This window comes from Daktulosphaira vitifoliae, unplaced genomic scaffold (genome assembly GCF_025091365.1).
Source record: "Daktulosphaira vitifoliae isolate Bord-2020 unplaced genomic scaffold, ASM2509136v1 Scaffold_1, whole genome shotgun sequence".
NCBI classification, from domain to species: Eukaryota; Metazoa; Arthropoda; class Insecta; order Hemiptera; family Phylloxeridae; genus Daktulosphaira; species Daktulosphaira vitifoliae.
In genome coordinates this window covers 21967228-21987225 of record NW_026099572.1, presented here as the reverse complement: position 1 = coordinate 21987225, position 19998 = coordinate 21967228, and the positions used below count along the sequence as shown (strand labels likewise).

Below are 19998 nucleotides of genomic sequence, written 5' to 3'. Positions count from 1 at the left end.
TCATTTATAATTGACTTAGACTCATAATTATTGGCTAAAGTTAAATGAGCTTGAATCATGAAATATATATATTTTTAATTGGACAGTTATAACCACCTCTCCACTACATGGTTAGCATTTCGCGACATAGGCGCTCGTTGCGGCGATATGGATAAAGAGCGGTACTTCAAAGTTCATTCTAAAAACAATAATAATATAATAGTTATGCTTGAATTCAGTGCGTTATCGTATTGCATTGTTAGTAAAAATAATAAAGGTAACTACGCGATTACACGCTGTTTATTTCGAATAGACATTAATTAATTTTAATCTGTTAATTTATCCGTGGTAGTGATACAGTATTTATAAATATTGGTGGCAACGTTTTACGGGTTTCCAGGCGGTACATCCGCTATTTACTTTAAGATTTTGGAAGTTGTTGATAAATATTCATTTTATAAGGTAGTATTTTCAGAAAAAAATTTGCTGCGTGTGTTATGGCAAAGCTTGCAGAAAGCCACGATAACGTGGTATGCATATCGCCAATAGAATCGCTGAAAATGTTAGCGTTTTCACTTGTTTGGGGTTTGTGGATAGTACTTAAAGACAATTTGAATAGACTCGTGAATGCCGTAACACGTACTTCAGTAAATGGTAAATACGGACAAAACAACAGAAGAGACAGCCCTCCATCATGTTTGACGAGCACAGTTTACGGAACACATTCGAACGCCAAAATCAAGGTAAATATCGTTTAAGTAGTCTCGAAAGACAATGCACCTAGATTTCGATATGATGAGCTTACTTCAAAGGATCTAAGATAAAGTAATCACGGACGCTTTCTGAAAAGTCCTAATTACATTTCAGACTTTGTTTTTCTCTTTTATTGGAAATAACAACATATAATCATGATATATCCAACAGGTGCTAATGAAATGTGTGTGTTTTTAAATATTACTCATTGCCGTCCGTTTTGATAAGACTAGTGCCATTACTGTCAAATAATGTTACAACAATGGTTTTCAAATAATAATAAGTTTGATAATTGGTTTTATTTTGTTTATTAAATAATTTTAGATATTTATAAATATTACTTGAGAGAAAAACCTATTTAAAGTTAATTAATAAGTCTACCTTAATAAATAAAAAATGTTATCTTAACTTTACTTCGATAATATTGGAGGTAAGGCTAGTTGAAGTAGTTATCTAATGATACTATTTGCATAACATACAGAGTAATTAATTTATCATTGAACTTTAGATTTCTTCTAAAATAGTAATAATTTAAATAAAATTTTTTGTTTATAATTGTGACTTATTAATATAAAATAGTATTTATTTTTCGATTTTTGAATGGTTAAATAATTTTTATTTGGTAACATATATATTTAACTAGTTCAATAATAGAAAATTACCCAACTAAAAAAATGACAGGTTGCTAATAACTTTTTAACTAATAGTTCAGGAGTTATGAATACTTTTATACCTGGTTGGGTAGCGTGATGCGTTACGATAAAAATGCATACACCAGTCTACATTTAAAAATGTTAATAACTCCCGAAATACTGATTCGAAAAATTATATCGACCAGGCATTTTATCAATTGAATTTTTTTGTGTTATATAAATAAGTTAAATGTCTGAGTCGCCATTTACAAAAATAAAATTGTACCCTTATAAGGATAAGAGATATAACTAAAACATATTTAACAACTCAAAAATGGAGAAATCAAAAATATTAAACAAAATAAAAAAATTGTTTTATAAACGAACGATAAATCAATCACTCTGTATACTTCCTAATCAATTAACGAGGATTATTAAATTTAGAATTCACATAAATGTTTTTATCAATTCATTTTACACGGGAATGACAAAACAATTATTTATTTTATTTTTTTGTCAGTAATATACTGTGTATAAAACATAATTGCTAATGAGGCACAGGTTCAAATTCGAAAAATGATGATTAGCTTTATAGACTATACGATTTATTATATAAATATAAAATTAAGTGTAATATAAAGTGTAGGTAAACTGGAATTCTCCAAATTTCTCGAGTAAATTAAATCATTAATTATTTATTATTATTTTAAAATTAAATATTAAGATGTATAATGTAAATATTATATGATTAAATTAAAAGATATAATAAAAATCTAGTAGAAATTTTTTTTCGATTTTTAATAAGACAAAAATTACAGTAGTAATCAATTACGGTTAATGACAGTAACCTATAATATTATGAACGTCATCTAAAAAAAATGGTAAACCTTGTATTATTTACATTTTGTCGGTGTAAACATTTTTTGGTTTATTTTTTTTTCTTTGTTTAAATTCACTTATGAAATAATTTTATGATTTTTAAAAATAAATAGTGATAACATTTATAATAAACTTAATCGATAAATTATCATATTCTTTTTATAAAAACATAATTTATTTTTAGCTTCTAGGAGAAGCTGGGAAGGTATTAATTTTACTATGTCTTTTATATTTTTTGTGTCTGCTATCACTTTTTCAAAGCTCCACCAAATTAACTATACGCCAAAAGATCCAAATTTTATCTACTTTAAGATATTATCCTTCAAATATTGAAAACAATTTTCATTGTTCCCCGTTAATAGGAGAAATCCCCCCAAAAAAATACAAATTTAAAAATCAATAATTTTCAAAATTTTTAAAACTTTCATTTACTTAAAACTACCATAACATTTTCAAAAATGTATGGATTAAAACAATTTTTATTATAGATACCCTAGATATTTACCTACCATTTAGTATATTATTTATGATAATTTGATCTTTTACCTGACACAGGGGATTTTAAAATGCGAATTCCTCAAAAAATTAACTTTTTCAACTTAACATTTGAAAATGTCTCATAAATACTGACATTTTTGTATATCTTTGATTATAGTTTGTGTTATATACTTTAAATTGAAAAAAGTTGTTTCTAGACTTTTCGTGGTAAAAATGGAACTGTGAAAAAAATTCTTGATTTTATATTTCATAATTTTAACTTTATGTTGCCAGAACTTATTAAAACATGTATGGATCAATACAATTTTGTTTATGAAAAATATTAAATATATATCCCTTTCATTCGACGTACTTTTTTTAAATCTGACTATTTTCCTTTATGCAGGGGGTTAAAACTTTAAACACATGTAAAAAAAAATCGAACTTCTTCATCATAACTTTTTCAAATGTCCCGGAAATACTGACATATATCTTTAGTTAAAGCTTATGTAATAAACTTTGATTTGAAAAATAAAATTTGACCTTTGAACTCGTTTTTGTGGTGAAAACTGACATTAAAAATAAAGAAAAAGTACTATTTTTGTGTACAAAAATGGAAAATTAAAAAAATTTGAATAATTGCTGTGCAAAAGTTTATTTGAAAGTATTTATAAGAAATTAGCAAACTCAATGACGTATTACAAAATTAAATTATTTTTCAATTTGTTAACATTATTGTGTGTACTACCAGTCTATAATATTATAAGTTTTTTGGTGACATGATACTTTACAAATCATTTTTATAAAAATGATTTTTGGTTTCACTTGAATTTAATATAATGGATTTTTATAGTTGCAACAATTTTTTTAATACGTTCAGTGGAATATATTCTTTTAATAACTTTTTGATTGTTTTTTTAGTTAAAGTAAATCATTAAAATTAATGAAGTAGTAATCAATAATAATTTAAAACAAATTATTACTGATATTTCTATAATTGTTCTTTTGTTTGCAAATAATTTTTTTGTACTATTTGGTAATAATCTTAAAAAAGAGATGATAGAAAAAATCTAACTGCAAATTTAAATTTGGCGAAAGTGGGTTTAGAAAAGTATATTTTGGTCTTTGATGAAAATTCCTAGTAGACAAGTGTATTTATACATAAGTAACAAAATTTTTTTTTTTGTTTTTAATTTTATGGAACCCTTTGATTTTTATTCTTATTTGTCAATAAAGTAACGAAATATATAATTACTTTTTTATTTTTACAGTTTCTTCATATAAAATACAATATAAATTTATTGAATAACAATTTTATACTAAATGTAACTATAATAATAAGTATTTATTCATATATTGTACTTATAAACGAAAGAACTACTAATCAGAATATAACTATGGAAATAAATATTCATGATGCTTTAGGAATAATCTACCAATTTTTTAAAATTAACACAATCCAAAGATTTGCACTGAAGAATTTCTTATTGTAATGATTTTAATCACTGCCAGATATTATCTATAGTTGTCTTAACTATGCTACGTTTACACTATAGTACCATATTTTAGCTTCGATGCGAAGCATTAATTTTACTATGATGTATTTTTTTTTTGTGTCTATTACCACTTTTTCTCAGCTCTTACCGAACCATTTTCTTTCAACGATACGTCATAAGATCACAAATCGTATCTAGTCGCAGACATTACCCTCAAAAATTGAAAAAATTTCCCATGTTCCCCGTAAATGGGGAAAATCTCCAAAAAAATTACAATTTTTGAAATCGATAATTTTCGACATTTTCTCAATTTTTTTTACTTAAAACTACCATAACTTTTTTAAAAATGACCAAATCAATATATTTTTTTTATAGATGAATGATGTCTTTACCTATCATTTGGTATATTTTTTTTATAATTCGGACATTTTACATGCCCACAGAAAGGATTCAAAATGACAACTTTTTTACAAAAAATTAACTTTTTCAACTTAACTTTTGAAAGTGTTCCGGAAAGTCTGACACTTTTATATATATCTTAAATTTAAGCTAATGTAATATACTTTAATATGCAAAAAAAAAATTTCGGACTTTATTTTGTCTTCATGGTGAAAATGACTACCGAATGCTATTTTTGTGTTAAAATACTAGATTTTATTTTTTACATTTTTAACTTTATTATGCTATAACTTTTTGAAAAACGTATGGATTAATACAAATTTTTCATGAGAAGTAGTATTTATATAAATCTTTCATTTGACATACTTTTTTTTTTAATAAAACCATTTCCTATTATATATTTATTCATATATTACACTTATTAATCATAAAACTTTATAAATATAAAAGCTTTTGGAATAATCCATCAATTTTTTAAAATTAAACACTATCTATAGATTTGCATAGAAGCGTTTTTTATGATAGTGATTTTAATCACTTTCAGATATCATTATACTTGACGCGACTATGCCACGGCACCACTGTGCCCCGACCCCACTGTGCTGCGTTCTTATGTAAAATGTCTTGTGCGATTATTTTTTTACAATCCAAAAATATATTGTACTAAAATAATTTTAAGATAAAAATAATGTAGTGTATCTACAGAGTAATTACAAAAATTAAAATTTCTACTTGGATGTATAATGAATTCATCAATTTATTTGATAAAGTACTTAAGTTTATTGACTCTATTAAAAACCATTAATTTGCATTTATAATATCTATTAAATGTTTTTACTTTAATTTCTTTCTTATTACTATTGACCTCAAGTTCATTTGACTAAACCTTAAATACTTTGATTAAGTCTATTTTTTAAAAAGTAAAGAAATATATATATTATTTACAAATGATTTATATTTAAGTTATTTATTAAGAATATATTGACTTTAAACTTAAAACTTATATGATTGGTTTTTAATAAGTTCAATAAAAACAGCCATTAAAATATTTTACTTGTTATTAAATGTAAAGTTACAGTAATACGCAATAAATTAATAATTAAACGATAAATTAAATTATTATTTGTGATACTCTGGTTTAGAATTGATAACCTTTTTTTAAGTCAAATGAAAAATAATGTACTATGAACAATTAATTTACTTATTTTAAATTTATAATATCCATAAAAAGACAATGTTGAAATAATTCCATTGGATAATTTTAATTCTATCAGTTTTTTATTATTATTTTTTAAAAATATAACACAGTAACAACATTAATTTTTCTTTATAATGACATCTCTTAATTAAAAATTTATGTAGTATTCTGTGAACAAAGGTTTTTAATAGGATAAAGATATACACATTTTAATGATTTGTAGTTTGACTTAACACAAGTAGATTAGTTAGTAATAATGAATTAGTTAGGTGTCACTTCAACACTGCCAAAAATTTACACCACTAATATATTCATTATCACAGGAAATCGCATTTTAAGTTACACATGACCTTTCAAGACTTGATCACTTATTCTATATTAGCATGACACTTTTTTATTTACTTAAATAAGGAATAATAATCATAATTTCATCAGATTAAAAAATTGTTTTTAGCTTCGATGCGAAGCTGACAAGGTAAAATTTTACTATGTGTTTTTTTTTTGTGTCGCCACTTTTTCTCAGCTCTCACTTGACCGATTTCGATGAACAACATGTCAAAAGATCACAAATCGTATCAAGTTGAAGACATTACCCTTGAAAATTGAAAAAAATTCTCTTGTTCCCCGTAAATGGGGGAAATTTCCAAAAAATTTACAATTTTTGAAATCGGTAAATTTCGTCATTTTTTCTTAAAATTACTATAACTTTTTCAAAAATTAACAAATAAACTTAATTTTTTTTTATATTGAAATTTTAGATATTTCCCTTTCATTTGATATCATTTTTTTTGAAACAGTTAACCAGCTCATAGGGAGAAATTTAAATTGGCAACTTTTTTACGAAAATTAACTTTTTCTACTCTACTTTTGAAATTGTTGCGGAAACACTGCGTCCTTTAAACATATATCAAATTAAAGCTTATGTCATGTACTATAAAATGAAAAAAAAAAAATTTGGCCCGACGACATATTTTCTATGTGCAAATAACTGTCGTTAAGGCTAAATTAAGGCTTATATTATATATTTTACTATAAAAAAAATAATTCGAAATTTAGATTTTTTTCTTGGTGAAAATGGCTTCGGTATTCAAAAATATGCTGTTTTTTTGTTTTGTATTTTATTTTTAAATATCTCACAAGANAGTTAAAAACATGCTATTCTTGATTCTCGATTTTATATTTCCAAGTTTAAACTGCTATAACTTTTAGAATAATGAATGTATCAACACAATTTTTTTTTCTAAATACATTATATATACTTATTTCATTTGACATACTTTTTATTTAAATTAGACAATTTTCCTTTATACAGATGGTATTCAAAACTTGAAACATACATGTAAAAAACTTTTTCAACTTAACTTTTGATAATGTTCCGGAATTACTGTGTTCTTTAAAAATATGTCAAATTATAGCTTATAATAAATACTATAAGTTCAAAAAAAAATTTGTCCCGACACCTTTTCTTTTATAGAAAAATGGTCGTCCAATTTAACGAAAAATGTAAATTTTATGTAAAAATCAATGTTGAACATGAAATATTTTAATACTTAAAAATGCCATACATTTTTGAAAAATGAACAAATTAAAATTATTTTTTATTTATATTGAAACCTCAGATATTTTTATTTCATTTGATATAAATTTTTTGAAAATCTGACTCTAAACCTGCCTGCAGGGGAATTCAAAAAAATAATTTTGGCACGCTAGTTAAGCTTTTTCAATTTAATTTTTGAAAATATTACGAAAATATTGACCCTTTTATTTAATCTAAAATTAAAGCTTATATTGTTATTTAAAATAAAGTTCAAATTAAGAAGTTAAAGTTATTTAATTTTTTTGCTTTTTTAATGTCAAAAAGTAACTTTTATTTAATCTTAAATTAAGGCTTATATTATATATTTTACTATAAAAAAAATAATTCGAAATTTAGAGTTTTTTCTTGGTGAAAATGGCTTCGGTATTCAAAAATATGCTGTTTTTTTGTTTTGTATTTTATTTTTAAATATCTCACAAGAGGAATAAATTAACTTTCATGAATATTATATAATTTAATTGACATAGATTAAAGATAACACATAAGAAGTTAAACTTATTTAAATTTTTTTGCTTTTTTATATGAAAAAATTAACTTTAAAATATAAATCAGCTTAAATTGCCAATTTTATTAACCGACAAAAGCGACAAACAGTTTCCGAATCGGGAAACATTAGTGTCTTTCACGGTTAGGATACCAGGTTTGAATTCGCCTGTGGCAATTAATATTTTGCATTTTTTTTAAGTTAGAAAAATGTTGAAATCATTTAATTATTATCTCATTTAGATTCATTAACTTCAATAAATATCAAGGATTCCATCACTGTAGTCTCCCCTCATGAGAAGAAATTTCTTATTCGTGTTAATATTATTTTATGTTTTTTTTTGTGGCTGCAATTTATTTTTCCAACCCTCAATTAGCCTACTTTTTTCAACGATATGTCAAATTATAACAATGCTTTTTTATTTGAAGATACTACCCTCAAAAATTGATAAAAATTTTTTTAATTAAATAAAATGTAGCTTAACCAGCTTTATCCATACAAACAATTAAAATCATTTATTTCTAATATTTTTAATGTATTTATTATCAAATTAAATTTGATATGATAAAAGATTCAACTACAAAACTAAATAATTTTACATTGTGATTTATTAATTTTTTAACTCTATTTGTGTGAGTTACTAACAGTCTATATAATTCCATTTTTTTTGTAACATATTATATAAATCAAAATCTAAAAAAAAAAATGATTTTTAGTTTCATCTGAATTTAACAATGGATTTTTACTATTATAATCAATATATATAATATGCTCAATTGAGTAGATCTTTTTAACAACTGTTAACAAAATTGTAAGTTGAGCTAAAAGTTATGGTAATAAATTCATTTTTTTTTTTAACTTTCCCTTATAGGACAAAAATATGTTATTTAAAAATACTTAAAATAATTAATTGTACTTTTAGCATATTAAAAATCAAAATCAATAATAATTTGAAAATAATAAATTATAAAAATTATATAATTAAAAAATTTTATATTATACTTTTGAATCTAAAAATTACTAATCTGAATATAATTAAGGAAATAGAAGTTGATTTTTTAATTATCCACCAATTTCTTAGAATTTAACTATCTACAGATTTGCATTAAAGCGTTTCTTATGGTAGTGATTTTAATCACTGTCAGATTAAATCTATACTGGACCCAACTATGCCGCAACCCCACTTTGCTGNTGGTTAAAGATCTACTCATCTTTTTCAACAATTTTTTTAATGGTTTTTTTAGTTAATGTAAATCATTAAAATTAATTCAGTTCTGCATATTTCAATTGTAGAATCTTTTTAAACACCAAAAGTTAATTAGAAATTATTACTAAGATTTCTATTACGATAGAAATGCAAAAAAAAATAAAAAATCGAGCTTTTCTGATAAATTTACTGTAAATAGTAATTATAAAATTTTCTGACTGCATGTTAATCTTAACAATTTCATTTCTTTCTATTTAATGATGTCGATTTTAAACTTGTAAGTTGAGCTAAAAATTATGGTAATAAATTCATTTTTTTTTTTTTTTTGATTAACTTTCACTTTACAGGACAAAAATAATTAAGTTAAAAATGATTACTTTTAACATATTAAAAATCAAAATCAATAATAATTTGAAAACAATTAATTATAAAAATTATATATTATATATTTGAATCTAAAAATTACTAATCTGAATATAATTAAGGAAATAGAAGTTGATTTTGTAATTATCCATCAATTTCTTAGAATTAAACACTATCTACAGATTTGCACCGAAGCGTTTCTTATGATAGTGATCTTAATCACTGTCGGATTAAATCTATACTAGACACAACTATGCCACTTCCCCCTATACTGCGACCCCTCTGTGCTGGTTTTTTTTTTAATCAAAATAACACATTTTGCACTAGTATTTCTATCATTATTCGTAAAAATTAAAAGAATTGTTTAATTTATTTAAGAAAAATTACAAATAATAAGAATCGATTTAAATGTATTTATCTCTTATGTTATAGGGCGTTAAGTTTCATTATGTTGAATGTGGAGATCCTAATAATGCAGTTGCACTTTTATTGCATGGATTTCCATCTTGTTGGATTAGTTGGCATCAACAAATACCAAATTTATCAACTGATTTTCGGTAAAATAAGGTTTTATAAACAATTGTACAATTTTAAGCTAATTAACTTTTAATATAACACGATGTAAATTATCTTGTAAAAATCATTTTAATACATCAAATGCTTTATATGTATATTTATAAAGACGAAACCGTGTTAAATCATTATCTCTTATTATTTATAATTTGGTAACACTACGTCGTTTTGTTTTTTATTTGTTAAGTTTATCTCAAAATTCTTTTATAGTGTTATCGCTGTCGATCTTAAAGGTTTTGGCGATTCCGATAAACCATCTTCCCGAAAAGGTTACCGAGTGGAAAGCTTAATAAATGAGCTTTTAATGTTTTTATCGTCATTAGGCGTGGATGCCAATAGTAAATGTCACATAATTGGTCACGACTTAGGAGCACTTTTGGGATGGTACTTAGTACATCTAAGGCCAGAGTATGTATCTAAATTCGTGTCTATTTCTTGTCCTCATCCCAACGTTTATTGGGAATATTTGCCGACTTCTAGTTTTTTCAATAAAAAGTATGTATTTACTCAAAGTTATTAAATTATATAGTTATGTCTGAAATATTAAATTACAGCTGGATTTACTTTAGCCAACTGCCGTATTTGCCTGAAATGAATGCTTTGCAGAGCGATTTAAAAATAATCAATCAATGTTATCAGCATTTGTCTAAGTCAAAAGAAAAAGACGACATGGATTACATTGACGCATACAAGTACACATTTTCAAGAACAGGTATTGAACTCAATATTTTTAATTTGTTATAAAAACAATTGCTTAAAAATTAGGATTGGACTTACCGTCAACAAAGTAGTTGAAATTTATTAGATATTAATAAAATATATTATAGTTGAACTATTTTAAGTAAAAGTCTAATTACAGTTTTAATATTTCATAAAAAAACAATAATTTTTTAACAAAAACTTTCTTTTTATTATGTTAATAAGATTTTAAATTATTCTTTATACTGATTTTTAAGATACAAAGGTTTAGAAAAAAGTAGTAGAAAAAGTTTAAAGGATATTTGATGAGTTTTTAAATCAATTTGAATTATCTTAAACGTTTACATCCTTACAGTTGTATATTACTTTATCGTGAAAATATCATCAATTTTATCTGAATAAATAAAAATTATTTTGAAAATCATTTTTATTAAAACTTTTGTTGATTAGAGGATTGGACTGGCGCTATAAATTACTTCAGAAATCTGCCGTTTTATCGAATAGAAACATCTACGAGTAATAACAATAATCAAGATGTCTTAAACGTTCCGTGTTTGCTAATTGTTGGCAATAATGATGAAAACGTTAAGATGGAAAGTGTTATAAAGTCAACAGAGTACTTAAAGACATTTACCATAAAAATAATTGATAACTCTTCACATTTCCCTCATCAAGAACAGCCAGTGGCTGTCAATAAAATTTTAAAGTCATTCTTAGGTAATTAAACTATACAAGATAGTTTATGTGAATTTCGCCGTGTTGTTTTGATATTATATCATTCGCAATTTTATAGCAAAATAAAAAATGTTTATCGTTTTTATTTTATTACAGTTCCTATAAGGCCTGTGATAAATGAAGAAACATCTCGACGGACCAATTCAGGTGGGATCGTGGACAGATTCCGAGGATTAGTTACTTCGACGGTTCAAATTGGAAGTTCCTTAAAAGACTCAATGCAAAAGCGAAGAGTTCTCGCATCTCTTGCTTTAAAACAATTAGAGTAGTGTTAACGTTTTATTCTTGTAAGATAATTATTTTATTGATTTTAATGTTTGTTGGTCTATAGCTAACCACACAAATAGTAATTTATTGTGCATCTGATTTCATCAAATTTGTTAACTATAAGAATCTATTCAATGAATGATTTTGTTTGCATACTACAGTTAAAGATGCGTATCAACCTCTAACATAATTATGTTATACACTATTGTTGAGATTACTTAGTTAAAACATTTGTTATTATTTATTAGACTTTTGTAAAGAAATGATCATAACCAAAATTGATTTATATGAACTCCAGGTTGATTATGCTTTGTTTACAGTTTTTATTAGTAATTGTACATTGATAATTAATTTAACTGCGCGTAATTTATTATTCGATGTCTACGTTGAATGTGTAAAATGTTTGTACCTCTTATATTGTTACATATTTTTTATGTCATTCAATCTAAATTATAGATTTATTTTTTAAACTTATTGCACACAAAATATATTATTGTGATTGTTTAAATTACGTGTGTTTTATTTATTTTATGATTTATTAATGCATTTTAACTGTTTGTACCCGTGTAAATTAACATAATTACTAATTAACAATAACTATCGATAGTTATATAGGATAGAAAGATCTATCTGGTATAGAATACCTGACCTATAAAACCTCAAAATTATTAAGTGAATTATAGTTATTTTAATAAAATTCAAATTTTTTTACTTTTTGGGTCCCTTTCAGAATATTGCAAATTATTGTTTTGTGAAATGAGTATAAGAACTTGATTAAATAGATGATTATGAAAGAGTTTTGCTAAATACGATTTTAAAATGAAAAATCAATCATAGTGTAGATTCAGTTTATCGTTACAAATTACGACGGAGTGTTGAAGTTTTCGTATTTTTCCAGTTCAAAACTGTTTTGATAAATCAAATGAAATCGAAAGGACTTATTGTACTCTCGGTAGTTTTTTTATTAATGAAGATGCTAGACAGTTTATCGAGGAGATTTCGATCATGTCTGGCTTGTAGTCCCGTTTTAAACGGTATTCTAGAGTTGAAGATGATCAATGGAGCGTTTACCACGAATTAATATACATTGATAATCCTAGCGAACCAACCGTCAAATCTAACGTGTAAAATGTTTCTGTGTGCAATGACTTGTGTATTTTGTTTTTTTTTTGTGTCAAAGAAGATCATTTCGATTGTTACAGACAACATCTCCGGCTCGACGGCGTCATCGGAGTAGACGCGGCGACACTATTAGTGGTTTTCAATGTTTGTGCTGTTTAATCCGAACACGACTGCTTCGAGTCGGATAATCTGTCACGGCGCAACATATCAATTAATACGTCACGCTGACCAACTTGGAGAGGATTTATGTCATTCGGTATCCAAGTCGTCAATTAGCTGTTGGACGCGGAGCTTTATAAGAGCCCGCACAGAATTCGACTTGACAAGAAGGGATGTATTATTTTATCGTAATAGAGTGTGGTCGGATAAAAAACCACCACGAGTTATCTCACTCTTAAAATTTTAAGACGATGTTTGTATCAGTTTAATTATAATTATCATATATTATATTTACTATAGAGAGAAACTATAAATATTGCAGATTTTTTTTTTTTTTTTTTGACAAATTTTATGTGTATACTTTAATAGATTTATGAAAGGTGGTTCCCATTGACTTTTTTTATGGTAAATGATGAATTTTAATATTATTTACAAAAATATATTGATGTACAAAATTGAAAAAGTGAATGAAATGAATTTATTCGTAGAAAAATAATAGATATCAAGTAGTTAGATTTTAAGGAATTAAGTAAGTTAAAATTTAAAAAAATTAACAGCAATTATTAACTTTTTAAAGATTTGTACATTCTATAAAAAATAAAAAAGTCGTTAACAGTTTTTACAGGCAGGAGCAGAGTCATTTGAGGGCAGTGACTCGTTTTTATTTTTAGTAGCTAATGACAATTATGTGCTTTGATGACTTAAACCAGTGGAATTTCATTGATATCCTCAACAAAAACCTAATTGTGAAAAAGGGTTGAGTTACAACTCTCCTCTTCTCGAAAATGTCCGCTTATCAAAGTAGTGACATTTACTAGTGTTTTTTAAAGAATTTCAATGGGTCTAATATAAAAAGCGTAATATCAAGTATAGTAAGATGTATTAAATAAAAATGTACGCACTTAAACAAGTAAGTATAAGTTTATTAATCGGTAGTTTTTTGGGACGATATATTTCATAATTGTTTTATTAATATTTCAACATATTTTTTGAACTACATAGCTGTCACTTGTTGAGATTTAAAAAGGAAGTCAATTTTTTAATACGACAGCTCAGTGGCTATTGTGTGGTTTCTGTAGTATGTTCGAGACAAACAGGCTTCTCGTAGTTATTATATATTTTCCGAGAAACGCATTTCTAAGCCCATTTAAGCAGCCGCACGATATTCATTTTCGGTGTAATCGTTTGTTTTCATTGACCAATGTGCCGTAGTTATGCAAGATGGTTGTATTGTCTACAATTTGTCATAAGATTTCTAATTTCGATTGCAATAAATGTATTCTACGGACGCTTTCGTGCAGCGCAGTGGTGTTTTCTTCTTTAAATCTATTGTTCAGCTGAGATAGTAACGGGTTTTTCCGAGTTCTTTTCATCGTCGTGTCGTGGTAGCACGTGAAACTTAGTATGACATACGAGCGAATAGTTTCGTCGTTGAAACATCACAGTAATTGCATCCTCAAAAGACTGATCGATTTTATTGTGTGCTCTGCCTGTGCCGTATTGAGTAATGGAGAAGTACAACGGCTGTTCGCGGGGTTGGTTTTGATAGTGAAATCCGACCAATAAGAGCGACTGCCGCCGGATGCGAGACCGAATAATAACGCGCGTTACAGAGTAGTGAAGTTAATAACCGGAGACAGCACAAACGAGACCGTCGCGAGAATATTAACTGCAATGCCGACGGGGAGAAGACGGCGGAGGACGTGCTGTATTATAACGGCGGGACAACGAGTAGCACAAAAGCCCCATGTGGTTCAATCAAATTTCATTTATGGCACGATTTCCCCTCGATCGTGTCACCATCGACTCTGTCGCGCACTTTCGGCCATTGTGCACGTTATACATTGCCACGTAAGTACGTTATGAACGTCAACGACTCGCCGAAAAAAACCAATAGGCCAACAGAGGGAGGAAAAATGCATTGAACAGTATTAATGTAAAACTGTATTGAGTTACCATTGAGTTCATAAGTCTGTCAAAATAGTCTTTACATTACAAATGTCTCATAACCTATTGAAAATTTTCACACTTGGAGAGACGTTTAATGTTAATTCGGTTGTAATTTACAACTTGCTGTTAAAAAATATAAGTCGGTTGTTAACTTTAGAGACGACTTTATTGTAATATTTCTTTTATCAAAAACAAACAATAGTTATTAGTTATCGTCGCCAATCAATGAATGATTTCCACTTTAATTCCAAACTTGATAAAGATTCTATAAACAATTTAAAAAAAAACGTTTATCTTATTATTATACAGAGTGAGTCACAATGATATGACAAATTCAATAACTTTTGATTCCATTAATAATTTATTCGTTTGGCTTAGACCCCAAACGAAGAATAGCCTTCCAAAATGTTAGAAAATTATATACTATATAACATAAAACATTTTTAGAGTGCGATGAAAATTAATTTAGGATCTCCAAAAGTTTCCCCTAGTGCGCTTTTGGGTGTAGCACTTGTATTAAATATTACACATTAAAAATTAGTTGACGTTTTTATTTGATTAATGTAGAAAAATGAATATTGTTGCCGGTTAAGCAACAGACACTCAAACGCAGTTTATGAATAGCGACATGTCATATGAAAACGGTAATTAATAAACTATAAAAAAACTATACATATTTAAAAATGAGACATAATATTTTTATATTTTTCAAATTTAAATTTACAATTTTTTCAATTCACAAAATATTAATGACTTTTAAAACGTTTAAATGATGACATATTGTTCGTATTAATAGATAAACTAACATCATAAAATGATATTAGATGTCACATAATATGCGACATAATATTTTATAAACGTTTATGTTCTTTCCAAATGTAGCTCTTTATAAAAAAAATTGAAACGAATGTTCCTTGTAAGTGCAAATGTTGGCGAGTTCTGATGTAGCGTTAATTTTAATAAAGTTTTTATGTATGTCGGACATAGAACTAATGTTATTGATAAGTATATTGAATTGTATTAACGTTAAGAAAACTATTTAATAAACTGTTTGACGGAAAGTGTTGTTGCAAATTTGGTTTAACAGAATTGGCTCCTAATTATCAGTCGATTTGTACAACGAAAAACTGTCGTTAACAACGTTTACAGTTCAATAATTCGTCTCGGATAACATTGTAATGGACGTGGAATATTGTTTTTTTATTTTCATTTTTGCCACTTGTTATTTCTCATCCACTCAAATAAACCACTGCCGAGTGCAATCGTACGAATAACCTGCTCTTTGTCGATTAACGAAATCATGTGGCCTTCTTGGAAAATATCGTTACTGCATTAATATTCCAGGCGACGAGTTAACGACTGCCGTTGTCAACGGGAAGGGTACACACCACGACCCGGCAGATTATCATGCAAATGAAATGGGCGTGGGTTTGTGAAAAAGGGTCGCGTCGATTTTGGACCGATTCCGGTGTGTTGTACACATTATAGGGGGTTCGTTTTCGTGCCATTTCTGCGTGTCGCGCACATAAAAATACACATGGCGCATATGTGCGAGGTATAACAATAGTAATAATAACGATAATGACGGCGGCGGCGGCGGCGACGACAAATTGCTCCGGGACGGCGACTACTACGCACGCCTTGTACCCTCGCGAAGTGGAGGCGAAGGGCTGCCGGCGACGGGTTAACGGAATTGGATTGGGAAAAATAAAAAAAAGTAAATTACGCCGTCTGCGATGATTAAAACGCTTGCATATTATGGACACAATAGACGTGCGGATTTTTGTCGACACCTCCTCTCGCGCCGCAGTTCCCCCCCCGCCGTGGGGTTCGCATTATGCGTGACGCCATTTTAGATCCGCCGCTGCTACCGCTTTTGTTCAATCGTCCCGGGGGACGTGTTCTCTCCGGCTCATTCGGTATTCCCGTCGGTCGTCGTGACAAACGAGAGCCACTCCATTACGGCAATGGGTTTTCTTTTCAATAGCAGTTTTTCGCATTATGTTACTCGTCAAGGGTTCGCTTTTCTCCTTGCGCTCCACTCACTCGTTTCTTCCTAAAGTATTTCTCTCTTACAACGCGACTTGGGAAAAGTTCAATAGGATATATACCCACCCCTCAATCGTTATAGTTGCGCGTTCTTTATAAAAAGATTGTGAACAAATTGAAAATCCTACAAAGGGTATTTTATTTTCGACTAGAAATTTTTGTTGATTTTATTAGTTTTCACGTTTCGTAAAAAAAATAGTTTATTAAATCAGCAACTACTCTATGCTTAAAGAATACGTATTTTTGGCAGCAAAATAATAAACTAGCTGTTTTTTTTTTTTTACCTACAAATAGATGTTTGAATTACTTGTACCGTTTTAGGTTAATTTGACAAAGAAAAATATCAACGATGAGTTTTAAACATCGATTCTCTCTTTGTTTGTCCAAAAATATTTATTAAATATTATAGCATTCTCGTACTAATTATACTTAAACATAGAATTCACGTATGCACTGATAATTATTTTTTACCAGCATTATGTTTGTAAGTGTATATTTATGTTTAAGAACTAAATTCGGTTATATTCCAACCAACTTTAATAACAGTGAACTTAAATAAAAACATAACGAGTTAAGCATATAATTTATAGCTAAAAATATCATACGGAAAACAAATTTTATATGCTATTTCTTTCAATTTGTTTGATTATCCCTTTGAAATGTACATAATATGAAACGGCAACTTTAACGATATTTAAAAAATAATTTCATGTACACAATGATGTTTTCATAGGTTTTACTACTTCGTGATTGTTTTTTATTATTACCGCAGTATTATACTGTTAATTAAAATTAACATGGATATTTCGATCGGAAACGATTTATGAACTAAATAAATAGTAATAGTTTATAAAACAAGTTCGTCTGGTAGTAAATTCAATTCGAGTCTTTATTTGTGTATTCAAAAACGTACAAACGTCAAGAGGATTTGCCCGATTGTGTCAAAAATGAAATCCGGTCACGTAAACGTCCAGTAAGAAATCATTAGCCGGCACGTTCAACGGCACCCTTATAGTCATGTCAAAATCCTCAGTTTGGCTGGTTACGGGGAAAATCGAGAGGAAATGTACCTCAGCAGTCTTAAGGTGGGGCTGTGTAGTATTTGCCCTACCGCAGTTAGATTTAACGTTGACGTGGTAGCCAAGAGCTCGACGGGTTATCAAGAGGCTCTCCAACTACGACGCTTTTGACGTTGACGCCAGTGAAGAACATAAAGCCTCGCAAACTCAAATGTATTTACCAACACAACCCTCCGATTCTGAATAGATTTTTAACATCCCCCGAGGTGTTCTCCGCTAATGAGCATTTTGTACGAACGTTTGTACCCTGTCGTCATTATATTATTTAACATAACACAATGTCCGCACTATTTATTCATCTTTTTTTACAACACTAGACTGATAAAATAAATATCACGCAATTTCAAAACAGTTGCATTTCAACGAAACGTGTGTATTACATTCAAGAGCAATTGTTGTACAGATTTGATGCGACTGCTGGTCGAGACAATATTTAAATTCATTAAATTATCATCGACTGCAATGTGTCGACTACTAATAAAAAAACATATTAAAAGCATATACTAATCAAAACGAGTGCAAGTGTTTTTAATAGGAAATATTTTGGAACAATAGGAGAATCCAATGTGGATGCCGTATTTCATTATTTCAATACCAATAAACTTAGTAATTATTTATGAATTGATAGTTTTATAAATATATTTTAGAATATATTTATATATATAGAGAGAGAGAAGAATGTATATTTTATTCTTCTTTTTTTATTTTTGTGTGGTATGATTTGCCAAGAGTTTCGTTAAATCTAAATACCACTCTGGATTCAGTTACAGAACTCTGATTAATTACACATTTAAAAAAAATATATAATATGTATGAAAAATGTTGCGCGTCATAAGCAACCGTTGTTTGGTTATAATCGAAAGTAGACAATCAATAAAGGTTTTAAACAAATCTATTCAAAATCTCACTCTCCGAGTTTTATTTCTTCTATTCTCGAATATTATTAATTTGAGAAGTATGATTTTTCTCGTGCTTTATTGACGTATAATATATAATTGATGTTTTATTTACAACGTGTTAACCTATTTAGGAGATTTACTGTGACATTATTAACATTTATACGTTAAAAAAGAATTACCTGTTATATACATATTATCTTATTTACACGACATATTTGTAATGAAACTCGAAACATAATTTCTACTGTATTAAAACCTGCTTATCTCGTGGATATTATAAGTATTATTCTATGTAATCACAACTAACATTGAGGATGTTATACTTTGGTGTTTCCTTATTAACCCCCTGTATGTTTCCACGTTCGTATGGACCGATATTCGGATCGTGATCGATACACTGTGATTTCTGTCGGTTGTTATTCTATCGCATTAGTGTTGTATTGTCATTGTGATGCGTACTGGTCGATCTATAACAACAGATAAATAATATAAAACGGCATTCAGCATTACCCACACACACACCTCTATTCCACCGGAGCACGTCTCGAAATAACAACCGGGTTCGCTCGACAATAAATACAAACACCTTTAGCCACTATTTTAAACGTTATCGCGTCTCTGATTTCCAGCAGATCTTTTTACCGAGAACAAGAAAACATGAATGAATGGGATCGCGAGGACTGCGGTGGCCGTACAATGGTGCGGGCGGACGACGTGTAAACGTCAACGGGAGAAGAACTACATTCGGTGTAGGGAAAAGTAAGTCCAATGGTAGTTGACAAAGCGCCGATTACGATCGCGGATGCCTTGTGCGAGTATCGACTAAAACCAAGTTATTATGTAAAGATGTGTCAGGGACACATACATACATTTTTATCCGAGTTGTTACAACTGCAGAACAGTAACCGGATCTGTTAGACATGTGACAAGCACTGAGCTCTGGCTCGGTATAATAAGATTTCGCATATTTCAACCCCGTTTTTTTTAATTCGATTCTCATCT

The 19998-nt window shown here is 28.1% G+C and overlaps 1 protein-coding gene across 1 annotated transcript; it reads left to right on the top strand.

Annotated features, from left to right (window-relative positions):
- Positions 1–188: 188 nt before the first annotated feature.
- LOC126896573 (epoxide hydrolase 4-like) lies at positions 189–12222 on the top strand. Its single transcript, XM_050669486.1, has 6 exons — positions 189–722; positions 9897–10021; positions 10248–10532; positions 10592–10749; positions 11187–11453; positions 11568–12222. The coding sequence occupies exons 1-6, from the start codon at positions 477–479 to the stop codon at positions 11738–11740; spliced, it is 1254 nt and encodes a 417-aa protein (XP_050525443.1). The 5' UTR covers positions 189–476; the 3' UTR covers positions 11741–12222.
- Positions 12223–19998: the final 7776 nt, after the last annotated feature.